Source organism: Anabrus simplex, chromosome 12 (genome assembly GCF_040414725.1).
Source record: "Anabrus simplex isolate iqAnaSimp1 chromosome 12, ASM4041472v1, whole genome shotgun sequence".
NCBI classification, from domain to species: Eukaryota; Metazoa; Arthropoda; class Insecta; order Orthoptera; family Tettigoniidae; genus Anabrus; species Anabrus simplex.
Window position 1 is genome coordinate 3,882,590 of NC_090276.1, and position 18,808 is coordinate 3,901,397.

The 18,808-nt window shown below is 42.3% G+C and overlaps 1 protein-coding gene across 1 annotated transcript in view; it reads right to left on the minus strand.

Moving 5' to 3' along the window:
• sca (scabrous) overlaps nucleotides 1–18,808 on the minus strand; it is a 108,545-nt gene that overhangs the window by 19,896 nt on the left and 69,841 nt on the right. Inside the window, exon 3 of the mRNA XM_067156527.2 lies at nucleotides 66–143. Within this exon, the coding sequence (XP_067012628.1) occupies nucleotides 66–143 (78 nt within the window). The remainder of the gene's footprint in view (nucleotides 1–65; nucleotides 144–18,808) is intronic.

Genomic DNA, 18,808 nt, shown 5'->3' on the forward strand with positions numbered 1-18,808 from the left:
GATTAATCAGCGATACAAGAGTAGCTAGCAAAGTGCCCTTAATATACTCTTCAAGGGAGACTCACCTTCAAGTGTTTCCTGGCGAGGAAGGACTTCTTGAGGGTCTTCACACTCGACATCCAATCTGCTCGCGCCAGCTCCAACTGTGGACATCAGAGAGAGAAAAGCCCTTAATTAAAAGAGATTACCCTCACAGGTAGAAGTAAAAACAAGAAATATCTTCCCTATGCTCTCTCATGTATGAACCGAATGTGCCTCTCACGATTGTAATCTTCCGGCGGAAACAAATTCATTCCTGCAGAAATCCTAATGAGAGAGATGTCAGTGTGCTTGCTACCAGCAAAATTAAAATGTACTTTGAACAGCTAACATGAGCTCTTTCTAGCTGTGTCAGTTTACCAGGGAAAAGATTTAGCCCCGTAACACTATTCCAGTGGGGATATGTGTAACATACTAAACTAGGAGTCAAGGTGGGGAAGGAAAAAATTACAAAGCCTTCTTGCTCTTTATTCTAATGCGGTAGTACGCTTGTGCAATCGTTCCTCGTTGGCTGCCTGTAATCGTAGCGTGAGGCAAAGAAAATAAAAATCCAAAGCCCTCTGGTTCGCAACTCCACTGCAGGTGTTTCGTAAGAGAAACAGTTTCGGGGTCAAGGAAATACAACAGCTAAAACAATAGCCTGTGTTTCTCGATTGGTCGACACGTTTAAGATCCATAATTATTTCAAGAATAAAACAATACACATAGAAACTAACAGAGAAAACCAAACATATTAATAAATTAAAACATCGTAAATGATGATAATAATACTTAATGAAAAGTTTACATAAATAATTTATTATTATTATTATTATTATTATTATTATTATTATTATTATTATTATTATTATTATTATTCTTTCGAATGGGCCACCAGAGGACCACGTGCCAATTTCAATTCCTTCTTCTTTGTTCTTTCCTTTTCTTCCAGTACGCTTTCATCTGTTCACTATGTTTCTTCTTTCTGTCTTCAGACCACTTTGAACCAGTCGTTTTTACTTTCCTACCTTGGAATCCTTCTATTTTCAATACTTTTAACCGAAAGCCTTCTCTATTATTTATTTCTTCTGTTGTTATATTGTTTTTTTCTAAATCCTTTCTTACTTCGTTGACCCAGCTTGTCGTTGATTTCTTACTCCACAAATATCTGAAAATCTTACTGGTTAATCTACTATCTTGCATTCGATATAAATGTCCAAAAAACATAAGTCTCCTTTTCCTCATTACATCTGATATATTTTCTATTTTTTGATATATTTCAGCATTACTTCGTAATTTCCAACCTTCTGCTGTGTTTTGTGGGCCTAATATTTTCCTCATGATTCGCCTTTCTAGTATTTCTAGCTTATCTAAATTATAGTTTAATGCCAGACACTCGCTTGCATATAGGCATTCTGGCTTCACTACTGTGTTGTAATGCCTTATTATTATTATTATTATTCAATTAGTCCATCTTAGGAGCACATGAAACAGTTTTCTTGTTCATGTCTTCCCAAAACTTGTTCATCCTTTCTCAGTGTTGTTGTTTTCTTCTTGGCTATCTCTGGAAATTTAGCATCAAATATTGCTTTCCGATTTTTTAATTTTAAATTTGTTCTTTTTTAAATGTTGAATAGTACCAAATATTCTTCGGCTTCCTTGGAAAATGATGGTTCGCTTTTTGAATTTCTCAGTGTTCAAAAATTTGTTTTGTTAATCAGTCTTTGTCCACTGTGTACAGGTCCTTTCTCTGAAAGCATGACCTACTTTTCTGATGCTGTGTATAAATCTTGTTGTGGTCTCAATTTGTAGGTACCATTCTCTCAAACATGTCCCATTATGCAACGAATTTCTTTTATTTTATTTGCTGAGCTTTGCTGTCTTTCTTCATTATACGTTGTCCAAATCTGACATTTACCTTAAGTATATTTGATTTTATAAGAGAATATTATATTTCTTTTATATGCGTATTATCCTGTAATTTTCGTAGTCAAGTGTAAGAGAGGGCCACGAGCCCTAACAGTGCCACTGATAAAGTCAAATAGAAAGAAAGAAAGAAAGAAAGAAAGAAAGAAAGAAAGAAAGAAAGAAAGAAAGAAAGAAAGATTATTTTCCATGGGATTCTCTTTTTTGCTTTGCTTATTCTTCTATCTAAAGAGGTACTCAGACATTCTCTTGCATATAAAGCTGCTGGAAGGATTACAGTTTTGCACTGTCTCATTATTATTATTATTATTATTATTATTATTATTATTATTATTATTATTATTATTATTATTATTATTTCTTCTTGTGGAGTGTGGCATTGTATGAAAGTGAAATATGGAAGTTACTAGCTCATACAGAGGGAGAATAAACCCTTTTGAAATGTGGTGTTACAGAAGAATGCTGGAGGGGAGATGGATAGATCGAATCACGAATGAAGAGATACTGAATATAATTGGTGAGAGGAGGGCGATTTAGCTAAATATGACGAGAATAAGAGACAGAGAGTATTAACACAGGCTAGGATGGCATGCAGAACTGTATGAAACTAGTCTATGGACTGATGACTCAAACAACAACAACAATACCACCACCTCTCCCACCCTGTCCGGCAACATTCTGATGGTGAAACTTCTCCCCACAAACGGGGCTTGAACCGGCTAACCACACTGTCAGATCGTATAGACTTGACTCCGTAACGACCACTAGTACACGCGTGCACAGAAATGGTGTCGCGACGTAAGCAATCAACACTGCCCCACTCCAGTAGTGAAAAGGAGGGGAGGGAGTGAAGAGGTAGTGTTGAAGGCCACTCCAGTACCGAAAAGAGGGGAAGAGAGTGAAGGGTAGTGTTGATGGTACAGTGCGTGTGTATTACTATACATCTACCACAGTGCCCATTTCAATCACAACAGTCTTGTAGCGGGCTGTCTACCTGCAGCAATGCGTTCAGCGAGAAGGTGGAGGGACGCCATGCTTTGTTTATATCAGGACACCATTTCTGTGCATGCGTGTAGAACAGAAAATATTATCATAAATGCCTCGATTATTCTGAACGACTAAATTTACTAGGGAGCAGGATGTTAAAGCGTGCACTTAAAATGACATGATTACAAAATATTCACTACTCTGTACTTGGAAGCAGATGAGTTCCAATCTTCGATAGCTTTTAATGAGTTTGCCTTCCCACTTCCTCGAGGATTGATCGTGTCCAAGCAGCGAGCAGAGGGAGGCAAAGTAAAGGAGAGAGTGTCCAGAAGAGAAGAGAAAAGTGTTTGCTCGGTCTCTCACTGAGAGGTGATATTAAAACCGAAATTGCGACTGGAGCAAACAAACAAACAGAACTCCATCTCCCCGAGGGGACAGGTGTTGTGCTGTCCGCCGCAAGAACAAGCCACGGTATTTGCATGACGCACACTTCGATTCAGTCTGCTCGTCGATACTGTTAAATTAAACATTCAGACGTTAAAATAGACTGGGAAAGGGCTTCATTCAGCTCAGCGAGAGTCCGATAAATTAATACGAGGAATATCAACCAGCCACGCGGCCATTCACCAAAATTATCGTTTATTTTTTATCACTTTTAGATTCTCGCAACTGCGTGTAATTTTTTTTGTTAATATATAAGAAGAGTGCACTGATATATTTTATATCACTTCTTTAGTTGTCTTCAACAATGCACCAATCAATCACCAGTGATCTGCGTTTAGGTTGACTCTATCAGTTGTCTACCTAGCCTTTTCTTAAATGCGGATTTCTTTTAAATACGCAATTTCAAAAGAACTTGAAAGTTTTTTGAAGATCTCCCTTAATAAATTAGTCGATTCCTAACTCCGCTTCCTATAAAGGAATAAACGAATATTTCTCAAATTCGTTTTTTTTTTTTTTTAGCCGGGCTAAGTGGCCTTCTGACCCCAACATGGCTGGTTTGATCCTGGCTCAGTCCGGTGGTATTTCAAGGTGCTCAAATACGTCAGCCTCGTGTCGGCATAGGACGCCTGCGAGACAAAATACCGGCACCTCGGCGTCTCTAAAAAACCGTAAAAGTACTTAGTGGGACGTAAAGCAAATAACATTATATTTTTTAATTTGAATGTCATCTTTTTCCCCTACCTTTGAAAGCTCCACTCAAGCTTATTTCATTCCACGGTAGATCCGATCATACCGCTTAGTCGAACAGCTCGTCTCAATATTCCCAAGTCTTCCCAGGACTTTCGCAATATTTTTGGTAACACTACTCTTTTATAGGAAATCACCCAGAACAAATCGCGCTGCCACTCCAGTCTTCGTATCAAGTAATCCTGGTGAGCGTCCCAAACACTGTAACCATACTCTAGTTGGCGTCATACTCACTCTCCTTTATGTCCTTACTACAACCAATAAATACTACCATTACTAGGCTATATGAGGAGATCCCTAACCTTTATATACCATCCCATTTATGTGATTATCTTTCCTTACTTACGGTGATCCACACGAAGAACTGCCACCTTATCAACACAGTAATTAACACCGAGAGGACTTTCCCTATTTGTGAAACTCACATTCTGACTTTTCAACTCGTATATCATCAAATCATGGCCTGCTGTCCACCTCACAACATTGTCGAGGTCATTTTTCAACGCACACAGTCTTGTAACTTATTTATTACTCTACATCAGGGCCTCCTAGGGTGCATGCACCAGTGCATTACGCCGTGCAAGTTGCAAAAGACGACTCTGCTTGGTCGACCAGAGTACAGACCCCCACTCCTCGATTTGGAACAATAGCGCTGTCTCCCTCTTCCTCACTTGCTCCGCAGCACTCCAAATGTGAGCCGAGTCGAGAGGGACCGATGCACTGTGCACAGGACCTCTGCGCCTCAGTTTGCATGTGCGAGATTTTGGGTGTTTGAGAGGCCCTGCTCTACACAGCATAACATCATCCGCAAACAGCCTTATCTCTGATTCCCAATATATTACTCTTATCATTTATGTATATGTGGAAACATAAAGGTCCAATGACACTACCTTGAGGAATTCCCCACTTAATGATTACAGAATCAGATAATGCTTCGCCTACTCTAATTTTCTGTCCTGATTAAGCTGACATAGTCAGTCTGCAGACCAAAGTGTTTAAATAGAAAAGTAGAACGCTATATTTCGGTAATGAAAGCTACGTGTTCTCGATACAGATTACAGCCAGATCATGACATAACCAAAACAAATACCAATGAATTTGTTTTATTTTATATTTAATCTTCTTTCTTCGCCTGTGAAAACAAACGCCGAAGAAAATTGTACCTAGAGATCGAAAAAAGAGAAAAGAAAGTAACACTTGCCTTTGCGAAACGCTAATGATGTTTTTCAATAAATGAAACTCTAGTACTAATGGGGAACGATTTATTTGCAACATTTCACGGAGCATCTTTGGAAATCAAGGCCCATGGTAACGACTAATATGACGTCACTGACAGTATTGCGACACAGCCGCAGCGTTTTTGACGACCAAGGTCTACGGTAACGAATAATGTGACGTCATTTTCGCGTTACACAAATTTTCGGATGACCCCTCTCCAGAAGACAAAACAGAATGAAACAGGCATGCTATTCCTCTAAAATTCCTCCTCTCAAACGGCTCAAGAGAGAGAGAGATGCACTTAAAATCCAATCTACTTAAATTTCTAACAGAATACGAGCTAGCAACTTGTTGAGCAAGACACAAACTTGTGCAAACTGAAAGCGTATTACTGTGCCAAGTTCTCCGAGCAAACACGGAGGAGTTTTGTGTGTGTAAATGAGGCCGGTATATCACATGCGAGGAAGGGAATTAATTGTGTTTGAAAAGTGTTTCGCTAAGACACAGAAAGAAAAAAACAAAGCCCTTTTTACGAGCACACCCAAGGTCACAAGAGCTTAATGAACAACATGAGTTGGTTCATCTTCGGAACAAAGACAAAAGGAGAATTTGTTTGAACTGTGTAGAAATGTTCACAAAGTGACGCTTTATTTAATTACAACAGAACTGTACTGGCAGATTTCAAATGTGCCTTCCATTCCGCATAAACCTATCATGCGGGTAGCAGGTACTGTACAGTTGAATGTCGCGCTGTGGACATATTTTTCAAAACACGGGTGTAAAGAGGCTTAGATGGCTTTCCTCAAAGACACACTTCTTAGAGACTCTGCTACAACTAAAATGTTCTCATTCTTCCCCTGAGGGGTGAGGCGGGCCTCTTAGACGGTGATGCCGGGAAGGAGATGCTCGGAGAAGATGAGAGGGTTGGCGGCCGTGGCTCGGCATTCGCCTTAGTGCAGGAGAATGGACAACCACGGAAAACCATTCTCAGGACAGCCGACGGTTGGGGCTAGGCGTGAGGTCCAGCCCTGTCCCGTCTCCCGAACGCAAAGGCGTAGAGTCATGGCCACCCCTCCTCTACTCGGTTGGCCGGTCGGAGTGCAGAGCCGTGCTCTTTTATGGGCCGAGACCCACTCTGCATCTACCGACCGGAGACTCTGCATTTTCTTCCGACTGCTAACAATCGTAGTGGTGGTAGTGGTGTTCACTGTTTTATGAGGAAATACAAATGGAAAAACATCCCTCTATTTACAATAATCAGAGCGGAAAAATCAGAACTGAGAGAATGAAACAACCTACAGTTTGCAAACTTAATACCGTCGAAATTCGAAGAGAAAAACAGTTCAGAAAAGGAGGTCGGACAGGAAAAATGACAGTGAAGGGCCTGCCACAAGTGGAATCAATCAGCTAGAGGCCACAAGGTCGCCAAACTACGCTGTTAAGTTGAGAACCTTGAAGTTTAAGTAACTATCAGTCTAGTATGAAGAGTTTCATCAAACCAGCATATGGGGAGAGGACTAAAACAAAACCTCGATTTAAGCATAAAACAGGGGACCGAGATCTGTCAGTGAATCAATGGCAAAGCGTTCACCTCAACGTCACAAGAAGCCATTGGGTTGAAAAACTTTCACTTTTTAAAGACCTAAATATGTAATTTTTCGTGACCGGCAGTTTTTGTGGAAATCTAAGAGAAGGAACGTTACAGTTCTTTCAAAGATGGCTCAAGAATCGAAATCTGGACGTCTTTGTGGAAACCAGAGACAATACCGCTTAGCAACCACATCCTCATCGGCGAGTATACCTCCATGAGCACTGACTTTATAGAGATGAGAATAAGTGTTTTACCTCCAGGACCTGAATGTATGCTGCATGTTCCCGGGATATTCCCCACGCGACCTCTATTATATTCCATCACAATCCCTTCGTCCCGGGAATAGGGGAGTCAGAAATGTTAACGAGCAAATATCAGTCTCCAGGTGAACAGGCATCGAACAGGCGATCCTTTCCGCTCCAGTGATCGCGCCCGTGTTTCATTAAAACCTGTCGCTCGCTAGCTCGCTGCCTGTTAGATGAGCTCCCGTTCATAGCTCACGATTACGGACCCAGAGAGAGCTCTATTGTTCGTCCAGCTATCTCCAGCACATGTTCGAAAATTGAATGCTTTTGGGAGAATAGAAGGGGGCTCTGACATCATCGCAGGTAGCAAGGCCGCTGACAAGCGGGACACAAAGCCGGCCTCCTCGCATTGTAAGAGAGAAGGGGAGAACAAATTCCGAACTAAAAACAAGGCTGGTACAGGAGGATGAGCAGTGGAATGTTGGAATTCAAATAAACTTTCTTGCAGGATAAGAAGAAAAATACGGAGCGCTCTTTTGGCGGATCTTGCCGGTATATTTCTGTCAGGTAGGATTAGTGCAAAGCTCGCCTTGCGAATTCTGTTTGTTCCCTTTTTTAAATACATATATTGTACAGCTTTCTGTCCGAGCTAGTCTCTTTTTCCACTAAAAATTCTTTTTAAAGGAATGTAAAATTATAGTCTCATGTAAAATATTGCGCCTGCTACGCTTCATGTAACATTTCTCTTTGATACAGGTTCCACTGCAAAAAAAGAAATAACTCCACCTGGATTCCTAAATTAATTCTAATTAAAACTCATTAAAGTGTAGAGTTTTCGTGAAAACAGATCACTAATCTTCGTATTCTTATTCTTCTTTTGTCTCTTTGCCCCAATGCTGGTGGGTTATCGGTGCGAAATGAATGCCATAAGCATAGCCTACTTGTGCCAGGGTGATGAAATTTGCCTCAAGAGAGCAGTTAACTAGGGATGTTGTGCGTGAATTGCCTCCCTTTTGTCTAGGACGTGGAATTCACCGTGTGGTTAGAGTCGTGCAGCTGTGAGCTTCCATAGTGAGTTCGAATCCCACTGCCCGTAGCACTAAAGATGATTTTCCGGGTTTTCTATTTTTCACACCAGGGAAATGCTAGGGCTCTTAATTAAGGCCACGCCCACTACTTGTCCTAGCCTAGCTCTTTCACATCCCTGCGGAAACCTTCGATGTATTGCAACGTTAAAATCAAGTAGCAAAAGAAAGTTTTTTTTTTTTAATCTACCACTGAGCGCATGCCACACGGTACTACTTGTTCACTGTCCGAAATGACGTCGCTAATAAGAGATATCACAAGTCACCAGGTTCCCTCCTGTGATGTAGGCAGAACAACCATCATCAATTAGACGGACCACCAACAACTGCGAATAATTTCATAGAAAAAAAGTCTTTTCAAAATCAGCCTTCGGGCGACAAGCGACCACGGCTGGTGGGTGGTCCGATAGCTCTGTACTCCGAGCGACTAACCAAGCGGAGGAGCTATGACCACGGCTGTACCGTGGCTCTACGCCTCTGTATCGGGAATCGGAGAGGGGCGGGTTCCCACGGTCCGCTGTACTCCTGCACTAAGGTGAATCTCGGGACAGTTCCTAGTATAGCCCTCGGCCGCCAACCCCCTCATCTTCTCCGAGCATCTCCATCGATACAAATCTCCCTGGCCTGAGAGACGGCGTTGCCCTCTAAGGGGCCCGCCTCCCCCTTCAGGGTGAAGAATGAAAACTTTTGTACTTAGAAACTAAGGCAAGAGTAATAAAAATATTGTGAGGATTAGGGCATAAGTCATGACAAATATTATTTTCCTCCCATTTGCAGGGTTCTAAGATACAATGGTCATATATCACTCATGTTTCATGCACACAGCACGAGATGGCGGTGTATTGAACAGGTACGGCGCACAGGGCGATGGGAGTGCAGTACTGAGTCAGGATGTGACTAGGTGGAAAGTACTGGAAAAGCCGCCATACTTACCGGACAGGGCTCCGTGCGCTCTTGTCCTCATCCCTAAAGAACCATTGCGTAGGAGACGGTTTGGGGCACGAGAGGACACTGCCAACCTTGTGAAACACGAGACTTCAAAATTCACGCACAGTGAGGTGAGTGGTACCCAACGTAATGTGGACAATCTACCGGACTACTTTGTGAGTCCGGAAAGGTCAATGTATCCTCCGCCAATAAACATTATGTAGCACAAGGACTTCGACGGCACTGTGCTTTTGTTTTCATCTTGTACTCCTTCTCAACCTCTGTGGTGTAGTGGTTAGAGTGATTAGCTGTCACGAAATTTGAAAAGTGGCACGAGGGCTGGAACGCAGGTCAACTGAGTAGAGGTTTTCCTACTTCTCCTCCAGGCAAATACCGGGATGGTACCTAACGTAAGGCCACTTCCTTCCCTCTTCCTTGTCTACTCCTTCCAATCTTTCCATCCCCCACAAGGCCCCCGTTCAGCATAGCATAGGTACTAGTCATCGTCCCCAGTTGTATCCCCGACCCAGACTGTGAAGCTCCAGGACACTGGTGGGATCCCTCGCTGAGTCCGAGGGAAAAACCGACCCTGGAAGGTAAACAGATAAATAAGAAGTATTCTTATTCCAAAACTTCGACCATACCATTCAGTAATTTCTCCAGTTCTTCTGCAGACTAAAATAATATAAAAATATCGTCGGTAAATCTCAAGTTTTGATTTCCTCTTCTTGGATAGTGGTTCCTTTTCCAAATTGGATTTCCTTTACCGTCTGTTCCCATGGCTAAATGGTCACAGGGGTCCCGGGAATTTTAACCTAATTGTTTAATATCTCTGGCACGGGGGATGGGTGTACGTGTCGTCTTCATCATCATTTCATGCTGATTACGACGCGCAGGTCAAATCAAAAGACCTGCATCTGGCGAGCCGAACTTGTCCTCGGACACTCCCGGCACTAAAAGCCATACGCCATTTCATTTTTATATAAAACATAATGGAAAGGGGGCAAACTGCAGCCGTGCCTCACCCTTTTCTGGACTGCCGCTTCTCTTGTCAAAGCCTCCTATTCTTATCACTGCAGACTGATTTTATATTATTATCAAGAATAAAACTGTGTTTGACCTCTCTGGAGCAGCACGTCTGGTCGATCGTGATTCTCAGAATCGAGTGATCGATAGAGAGAGGGAGAACAGCTGCACAGTCTGCAAAGGAATATTATTCCCCTAGTTTGGAATAAAGACAGCAAAGTAAACACTCGACGAGTAAAAATAAAATTTCCGTCTCCAGCTTCTACGGAGGACAGAATCCATCCTTGTAGCTGGATAAACAACGTTAAGGACAATTTATTGCGCCCCTCTTAGCATGTTCAAACACGCCACAAGACATAATGAAGCGCACAGTACCGCCGACAGCGATAGCTATTACAAACGCGTCCTGTGCTCGCTACAATGTTTACAACAAGGACGCTACTTGTGTGTTTGCTCCGACAGTTCTTAAGATAAACCATACCAGAGTTACTCCTTTGTGGAGCCAGTTTCATTGACTCAGAGAAGTAACACAGTTCTGCTGAAAACACACCTCCGACTGAGTTGATGTAGTTATCCGTAATTATTGCATTCTACATCTCTTTACTATTCTCATGTTTTGACCTTTCCCTAGTGTTCTCATCCCCTTCACTTCCCTTCAACAACAGACTGAAGAAATCCTGGGTGTCGCAACATCTGTAATATTTGGGATCACACGCACTACGTTTATCTTAATTATTCGATCGTTATGATAATACTTTAAATTCAGCGCATCACAGGACATCAACAAACACCCATCTAAAGTAATGAAAATTTAACACTCATTTTCCCTAAAAAGTGGGCTCCACAGTACAGGCCGTGTAGCTAGTAGCTTAGGGTTCGAACCTCGACTGCCCTGAAGATCGTATACGTGACGCTGACGTCTTTAAGCACCTGGGAAGGGATCGAACCCACGGCTAGAATGCTAGGACTCTACCGTTTGACTCACCGATGAAAATGAAACTCCACAGCCTGTCTCTGGTCATTTGACCGAGTCAGGAATGGAATGAATGAAGGCCCCCATCTAGCGGCGAGGATAAGAATTGTGCCGTCTGCCGAGGCCTGTCCCACTCCTCTGGGGCAATGATTAATGATTGGCAGATGAAATGAAATGATATTGGAGAGTGTTGGTGGCATTAAAGGTGACGGGGGAAACGGAAGTACCCGGCGAAAAACCTGTCCCACCTCCACTTTGTCCAGCACAAATCTCACATGGAGTGGCCGGGATTTGAACCACTGAACCCAGCGGTGACAGGCCGGCGCGCTGCCGCCTGAGCCAAGGAGGCTCGCTCTGATTCGCTCATACCGGCTTCAAAATGTAATACCTGGAAGCATTTTCCTAAAGTGAGTCCAGTGAAAAGACGCAGCATGTACATGCTACGCCACAAGGAACTTTCAAAAGACTTTCTAAGCAGAGACACTGTTGTTTACAGAGCCTAGTTTGTATGTCTGAAAGAGTAAAATTTCTACTAGCGTCATGAAAGGCTTAAGAAGGTGGGGGGAGTATATACGATGTTTATCTTGTGAAGAGAGGTTCAATATTTAACAAGCCGTGAAAACAGTCTCAACCAACTGTTTTGAGAATGTAAAAAACACTGTCGACAAACAATGTGTAAGATTTACACTTTAAAGTTTATTGAAGCTGTTCTAGGATACAACGCATCCTATCGCCTACGTCAACTGTCTCGCCACACAAGAGGATTGTCGGGGAGTCATCATCTTCATGTCGGAACACTTAGAAAGTTTCCGACGTCTCCATAGCAACGTACTGTAGCGCAGAAGAGAGGTTGGAACTTATCCGTTGCGTGGATTATGACCCAAGAGAACTTTACCTTGCTTTAATATCCGTGCATTTTGTAAATCATTTACCTGCTTACGATTACCACGAAATTCCTTGCTTAGTAAGACCGTACCTTACTTCTAAAAGTGGAATTCATCTATGGGTTTCTTTCATTCTTTGGCAAATGGTGGTGAGAAATAGTGAGAAGTAAGATATAATAATTGTGCACTTAAATTCGAAAATTATGTGTGAATTCGAAGCGGTCACGCATTGAATGCCAGCCACTGAAAATGTGATTTCAAACGAGGAATTATATTCCTGGAGGTGGCCACGATGACAATGTGAATAACTATATACATTTTTCAACACACAATTTTTCAAAAAATTGTGTTGTGTAGTGCTATTATGTTCAGGAAGTGCTGAACAGATTTTTAGGACAATTTGTAGCAATTTTGTGATTCAAACATATAAATAATAATAATTTTACCTACTTTTTAGACTTTTTGGAGAGCCAAAGGTTTTGGCGTCAGAAAAGGAACGCTTCTAGCGTCTGAGCCGTAGAGCTTGACATTTTATTATAAAATTTCCAAAAATTATTTTTACAAATATTTAGGTGCACTGTTATCAGGAATCTAGAGCTATCTAAATCTGTACACTTATTTAATTGCCTAGAAGCTACGAGGAAGATTTGTAAAGAAAGGATATTTACCTCTACTATCGCCAAATTTTTAAGGAAAAATATGTTCCTTTCGACAGCCTATTTTAGTCCCTTTTGTTGATAAAGTGTAGATAAAACTACATATAATAACTGGCCACGAAATTTCTATGAAAACATGTCCCTTTCTTTCGGCTTTACTTGTACTCGGAGACTCAAAAAAATTTCAGCTGATCACATTTCCTGCCAAATGAAAATAACAAGGAATCACTATGACGTTTTCCCCTCGCATACAAACGAATCAGTGGCAGACATAACTTTCTTGTACTGTTGATGGAGACTCTCCTTAAGAAACTGTGTAAGCGGCAGCGGACAGACAGAAACCTGAGCTGGGCCATGGAAGCCAGACAGTGTTTTATACTCCCGCCCCCTATCATCTGGTGCAGAGGGCCTTGGAACTTTACTTGTAATCTTATGAGGGGTAAGAATATATCTACCTGAGGTAAAATTCGCCCTTTCTCATTTTCGTCTACGGCCACACATGACGTCCAATAGCAGCAGTCATTCAGAAAACATTTTGGTTAGTCACTTCTTTGAATACAGTAGTCTTACTTGAATTCAAATACAGTACATAGCTAATATTTTTATGTTCCTGCAACAAAGGTATATTTTAAAAGTCTGTCAGATAACATTACGTTTCCAAAAATATATATATTTCTTTCTTAATTTGCTTACCCTCCCGGGTTAGTTTTTCCCTCGGACTCGGCGAGGGATAACAACTCTACCCCCTCAAGGGCAGTGTCCTGGAGCGTGAGACATTGGGTCGGGGGATACAAATGTGGTGGAGGACCAGTACCTCGCCCAGGCGGCCTCACCTGCTATGCTGAACGGGGGCCTTGGTAGGGAATGGGAATATTGGACGGGATAGACAAGAAAGTGGGAAGGAAGCGGCCGTGGCCTTAAGTTAGGTACCATCCCGGCATTTGCCTGGAGAAGACGTGGGAAACTACGGAAAACCACTTCCAGGATGGCTGAGGTGTTAATCGAACCCACCTCTACTCAGATGATCTCCGGAGGCTGAGTGGACCCCGTTCCAGCCCTCGTACCACTTTTCAAATTTCGTGGCAGAGCCGTGAATCGAAGCCGGGCCTTCGGGGCCTTCACACTAACCACTACACCACAGAAGCGGAAATATATATTTACAAATAGTTATAAACATTGTTCTCAGGAACTTCAAGATCTAGACCTATCTACATCTGTATACTTCTTTAATGGCCTAGAAGCTACGGGGAAGATTTGTAAAGAAAGGATATTTACCTCTACTATCGCCAAATTTTTAAGGAAAAATATGTTCCTTTCCACAGCCTGTTTTACTCGTAAAAGGGATAAGATAGACTACTTTTCGGATACACTTGTAAGTCCGTATTTTAGATACTACTACTATTAACTTGCATTCAAAATAAAATATGACTCACAAAGGAGTATGTCCGCTTCTGTGGTGTAGTGGTTAGTGTGATTAGCCGCCACCTCCGGAGGCCCGGGTTCGATTCCCGGCTCTGCCACGAAATTTGAAAAGTGGTACGAGGGCTGGAACGGGGTCCACTCAGCCTCGGGAGGTCAACTGAGTAGAGGTGGGTTCGATTCCCACCTCAGCCATCCTGGAAGTGGTTTTCCGTGGTTTCCCACTTCTCCTCCAGGCAAATGCCGGGATGGTACCTAACTTAAGGCCACGGCCGCTTCCTTCTCTCCACCTTGTCTATCCCTTCCAATCTTCCCATCCCCCACCAAGGCCCCTGTTCAGCATAGCAGGTGAGGCCGCCTGGGCGAGGTACTGGTCATCCTCCCCAGTTGTATCCCCCGACCTAAAGTCTGAAACTCCAGGACACTGCCCTTAAGGCGGTAGGGGTGGGATCCCTTGCTGAGTCCGAGGGAAAAACCGACCCTGGAGGGAAACCAGATTAAGAAGAAGAAGGAGTATGTTCTGAGAAAATTATATCTAAAATTGCACCATAAATTTCAATTCTTAAATGCGATTTGTTGTTGGCTGAATTCCTGTTGATAAAATAAAGGAGATAATTGATATTTTAAGTATATTTTTTCCCTAGTTTATGTTAAAATATGAGCAGAGTTTGGCATTCTTGGAGTAAACAGTTTCTAATGAACCTTAAAATGGGCCTTAAACAACGGATTTCACGTTGAATTCTGAATTCTGATTATGAATTTCGTAGACTTACGTTCCTTACAACGAGTGCATGGAAAGAACAATGTTAAGACGCTTTTTAGTGCTTGGATACAACGCGTATATTGCCGAGAGTAATAATTAACTTATGATTACGTTTCCCCTGAGGTTCACTCAGCCTACACCAAAAATGAGTTCCAGGTTAATTTCTGGGGACAAAGGCGGCCGGGCGTAGAGCTAACCACTCTATCCCATCCCGTGCCGAGGTTAACAACAATGGTAGCCTTTACCTTCTACTCCTCCAAGGGCCTTCATGGCCTATACTGAGGTGACTTTGCTTTTGCAAAAACAAAATAAAAATGAAAATCTAAAACGTACTTTCCATGAAATAACGCTTAAAATTAAGGCAAAAATTTGTGCTAAATGTGACGTCACACGCCACTCACGTTACATTTCGGCCAGCTACCACTCGCGAGTTAAATAAAAGTTATTATCCACATATTATTTCTCTTTTATTTGTAATAATTGTACGAAACACTCACCCTGCGGTCGTTACAATATGGCAGCTTACCGCCATTTCTTTCTTTTACAGTTTGAAAATGAACCCGTTGTTACCAATAACGGCGGGACATCTCCACCGCCTCCTAATCTGTAACGTAATTCCCATCGAGGTGGGTCAAGACGGCTTTGGATGTGGCAACCGTGTTAGGAGAGGAGCATTCCTAAGCCGCCTGCAGCTGGACTCATGGCCTCCGGCAGTTGCTCTTATCGTGCATGCGTGCTTGCTGCTGCTGCTGGCTGACCATTGACCGCAAACCGAAATAAACAAAAGTCATTTTAAAATGAATTCGTTTCGTCCTGTGCTGTGAGCGCCTCGCCGCTCTGTCTACCCCGCGGCGCGACGGTTCAAAAACACATTCAGCTTCATTTTCAAATGCGGTTTGCCACTGACATACAAGATTGTGTTTATTGCATCAATATTTATTTCCCCGATGGTTTCTTTGAATCTCCGTTACTCGGCTAACACCAGACAGTCACACAGAGAGCGACGTTCGAGATGGGAAAGAAATACACGCCTGCAAGAAACAAGAAATCCACTTTCATGCTTCGATTTGGTCACGAATAAAAATCTCCTAGTTCGAGAGGTCTGAGGTCCGAATCTCGACGCTTGCATTTACTCATGGTAAGCTCTTCCCTTTCGTTTTTCACATTCGATCTTCCTGAAGCAGTGAGAGACTCTCTCATCAATGACTCAAGCATTCCGAGGCGTCTGGATCCTTACCGACCAATTCACGGATTAAACAATGATTCCTACAAGCAAGTATCAAGTAATAAATAATAAAACCCCTGTTTTCTTCAAAACGTCCATGGTAGTCCTTCCCTATATATCTCTGATAACCCTAAGTTGCGGGGTTCGATCCTAGTTCACTCCGGTTGCATTTAAAGGTGTCCAGATACGTCAAAGTCGTGATGATGGATTTACCGGCAAACAACAGAAAGCAGCTGTTTCGAGAGTTATCATAACCACTTGGATCGCCAAACTTCGTATGGACACGGCCTCCCAAGTAGAAAAGAAGAAGACCGAGCTCGACAGCTGCAGTCGCTTAAGTGCGGCCAGTATCCAGTATTCGGGAGATAGTAGGTTCGAACCCCACTGTCGGCAGCCCTGAAGATGGTTTTCCGTGGTTTCCCATTTTCACACCAGGCAAATGCTGGGGCTGTACCTTAATTAAGGCTACGGCCGCTTTCTTTCCAGTCCTAGCCCTTTCCTGTCCCATCGTCGCCATAAGACATATCTGTGTCGGTGCGACGTAAAGCCAATAGCAAAAAAAAAAAAAAAGGACAAGAAGAAGACGAGGAAGAAGAAGAATTCCTGCGGGATTAAATTTCGGCAGCTCAGTGTCTTCAAAAAACGTAAACATAATTAGTTGGACGTAAAATCATTATTATATTATTGTTTGGGTCACCAGTTCATAGACTGGTTTGATGTAGCCCTCCATGGCACCCTATCCTGTGCTAACATTTTCATTTCTACGTAACTACCACATCCTCGATCTACTGTGATCTGCTTGTCATATTCATACCTTGGTCTATCCCTGCCGTTCTTACCACCTACAGTTCCCTCAAACACCAACTGAACAAGTCCTGGGTGTCTTAAGATGTGTCCTATCACTCTATCTCTTCTTCTGGTTAAATTTAGCCAAATCGTTTTCCTCCCGCAATTCAATTCAGTATCCGTCATTTGTGAGTTCATTCTCACCTTCAGCATTCTTCTGCAACACCACATGTCAAAAGCTTCTATTCTCTTTCCTTCTGAGCTAGTTATCGTCCATGTTTCACGTCCATACGAAAGTCTCCAAAACATCTTTCTAATTGCTATATCAATGTTCGAAGTGAGCAAATTTCTTTTCTTAAAAAAGGCCTTCCTTGCTAGTGCTAACTTACATTTTATGTCCTCCTTACTTCCGCCATTGTTTTATTCTACTACCCAAGTAACAATATTCATCTACTTTCTACTTTTTTGGCTAATTGCTTTACGTCACACGGACACAGATAGGTCTTATGGCGACGATGGGATAGGAAAAGCCTAGGAGTTGGAAAGAAGCGGCCGTGGCCTTAATTAAGGTACAGCCCCAGCATTTGCCTGCTATGAAAATGGGAAACCACGGAAAACCATCTTCAGGGCTGCCGACAGTGGGATTCGAACCCACTATCTCCCGGATGCAAACTCACAGCCATGTGCCTCTACTTCATTTAAGATTTAATTTCCTAATCTAATATTTCCTGCATCACCGGACGTCGTTCGACTGCACACCATTACTTGTGTTTTGGATTTGTTTATTTTGATCTTTTGCTGCTTTCCAAAGCCTGTGTCCATTCAGCAATTTTTCCAGATCTCCTGTACACTGAAATAAAACAACAATATCATCGGCAAATCTGAGAATTTTGATTACCTCTCCTTGGATAGCGATTCCCTTTCCCAATTCCTGTTTGATTTCCTTTATTATTATTATTATTATTATTATTATTATTATTATTATTATTATTATTATTATTATCATTAACGAAGTCAAAGCACGCGTAGAAGCGCTGTCGAACGCTCAGACATGGTATTGCACATCTAATCCTCAATTCTGGCTGATCTATCACGCTGAGACGAAAGTGCTGCAGAGGGAATAAGAAATTCTGAAGAAGGCTTGCACCTTGTTAAATTGGTTCAGCTAGAATTTTACCACCTCGAATCTAAATTTCTCCCGCGGATTCAGAAGTGACATCTGACTATTTGAGTTAGTTTCATACTTATAATGAATTATATGAAGCAAAATGACAGATTGAAAAATGAAATATTGGTGATCGCACACATTTTTTTATTGTTAAGCCATGTCAAGTGCAAAGCCTGGATTCTATTAGTTTCTAATTTGAAACACGAACAGCAGAGCACAGCACAGCGCAGTAGAGTACTTGTCATGACCGGCTATGACATGACTGCGGATGATGAAGAAGCGTATCGACATGGCCCCTCACTCAATCAGACTAATTGGCGCTGACAGAACAATGCTCATATTTCCTGCTGGCTCGTCTGCTCCTCGTCTCCTAGCAACGCCACTCCCATTACCTTCTCTTGTCTTATACGTCAGACCATGAACGAAATAGGGTAACTTCTCCCAGGCAATTTCCTGAGGTTCTTCGGGGCTCGGTTACGGGCAGATTAAAATGTATTCTAATTTACACATTTTTGTGACCTGTTCCCACGCAAATTGAGGTTGTAAGTGAAAACCTTCTATTATTGAATGAAAGAGAGTAACAGCTAGTGCTCGGAAATTTAGGAAGAGTTCTTTTCTCTCGAGTGTTCGAAGACGAAGCCCAACATAATATGTTCATTCTGGGTCAATGTAGGCCAGAAAATGGTAGGTTTTATTTGTCCTCTTTTTGCCTTTTTCGGC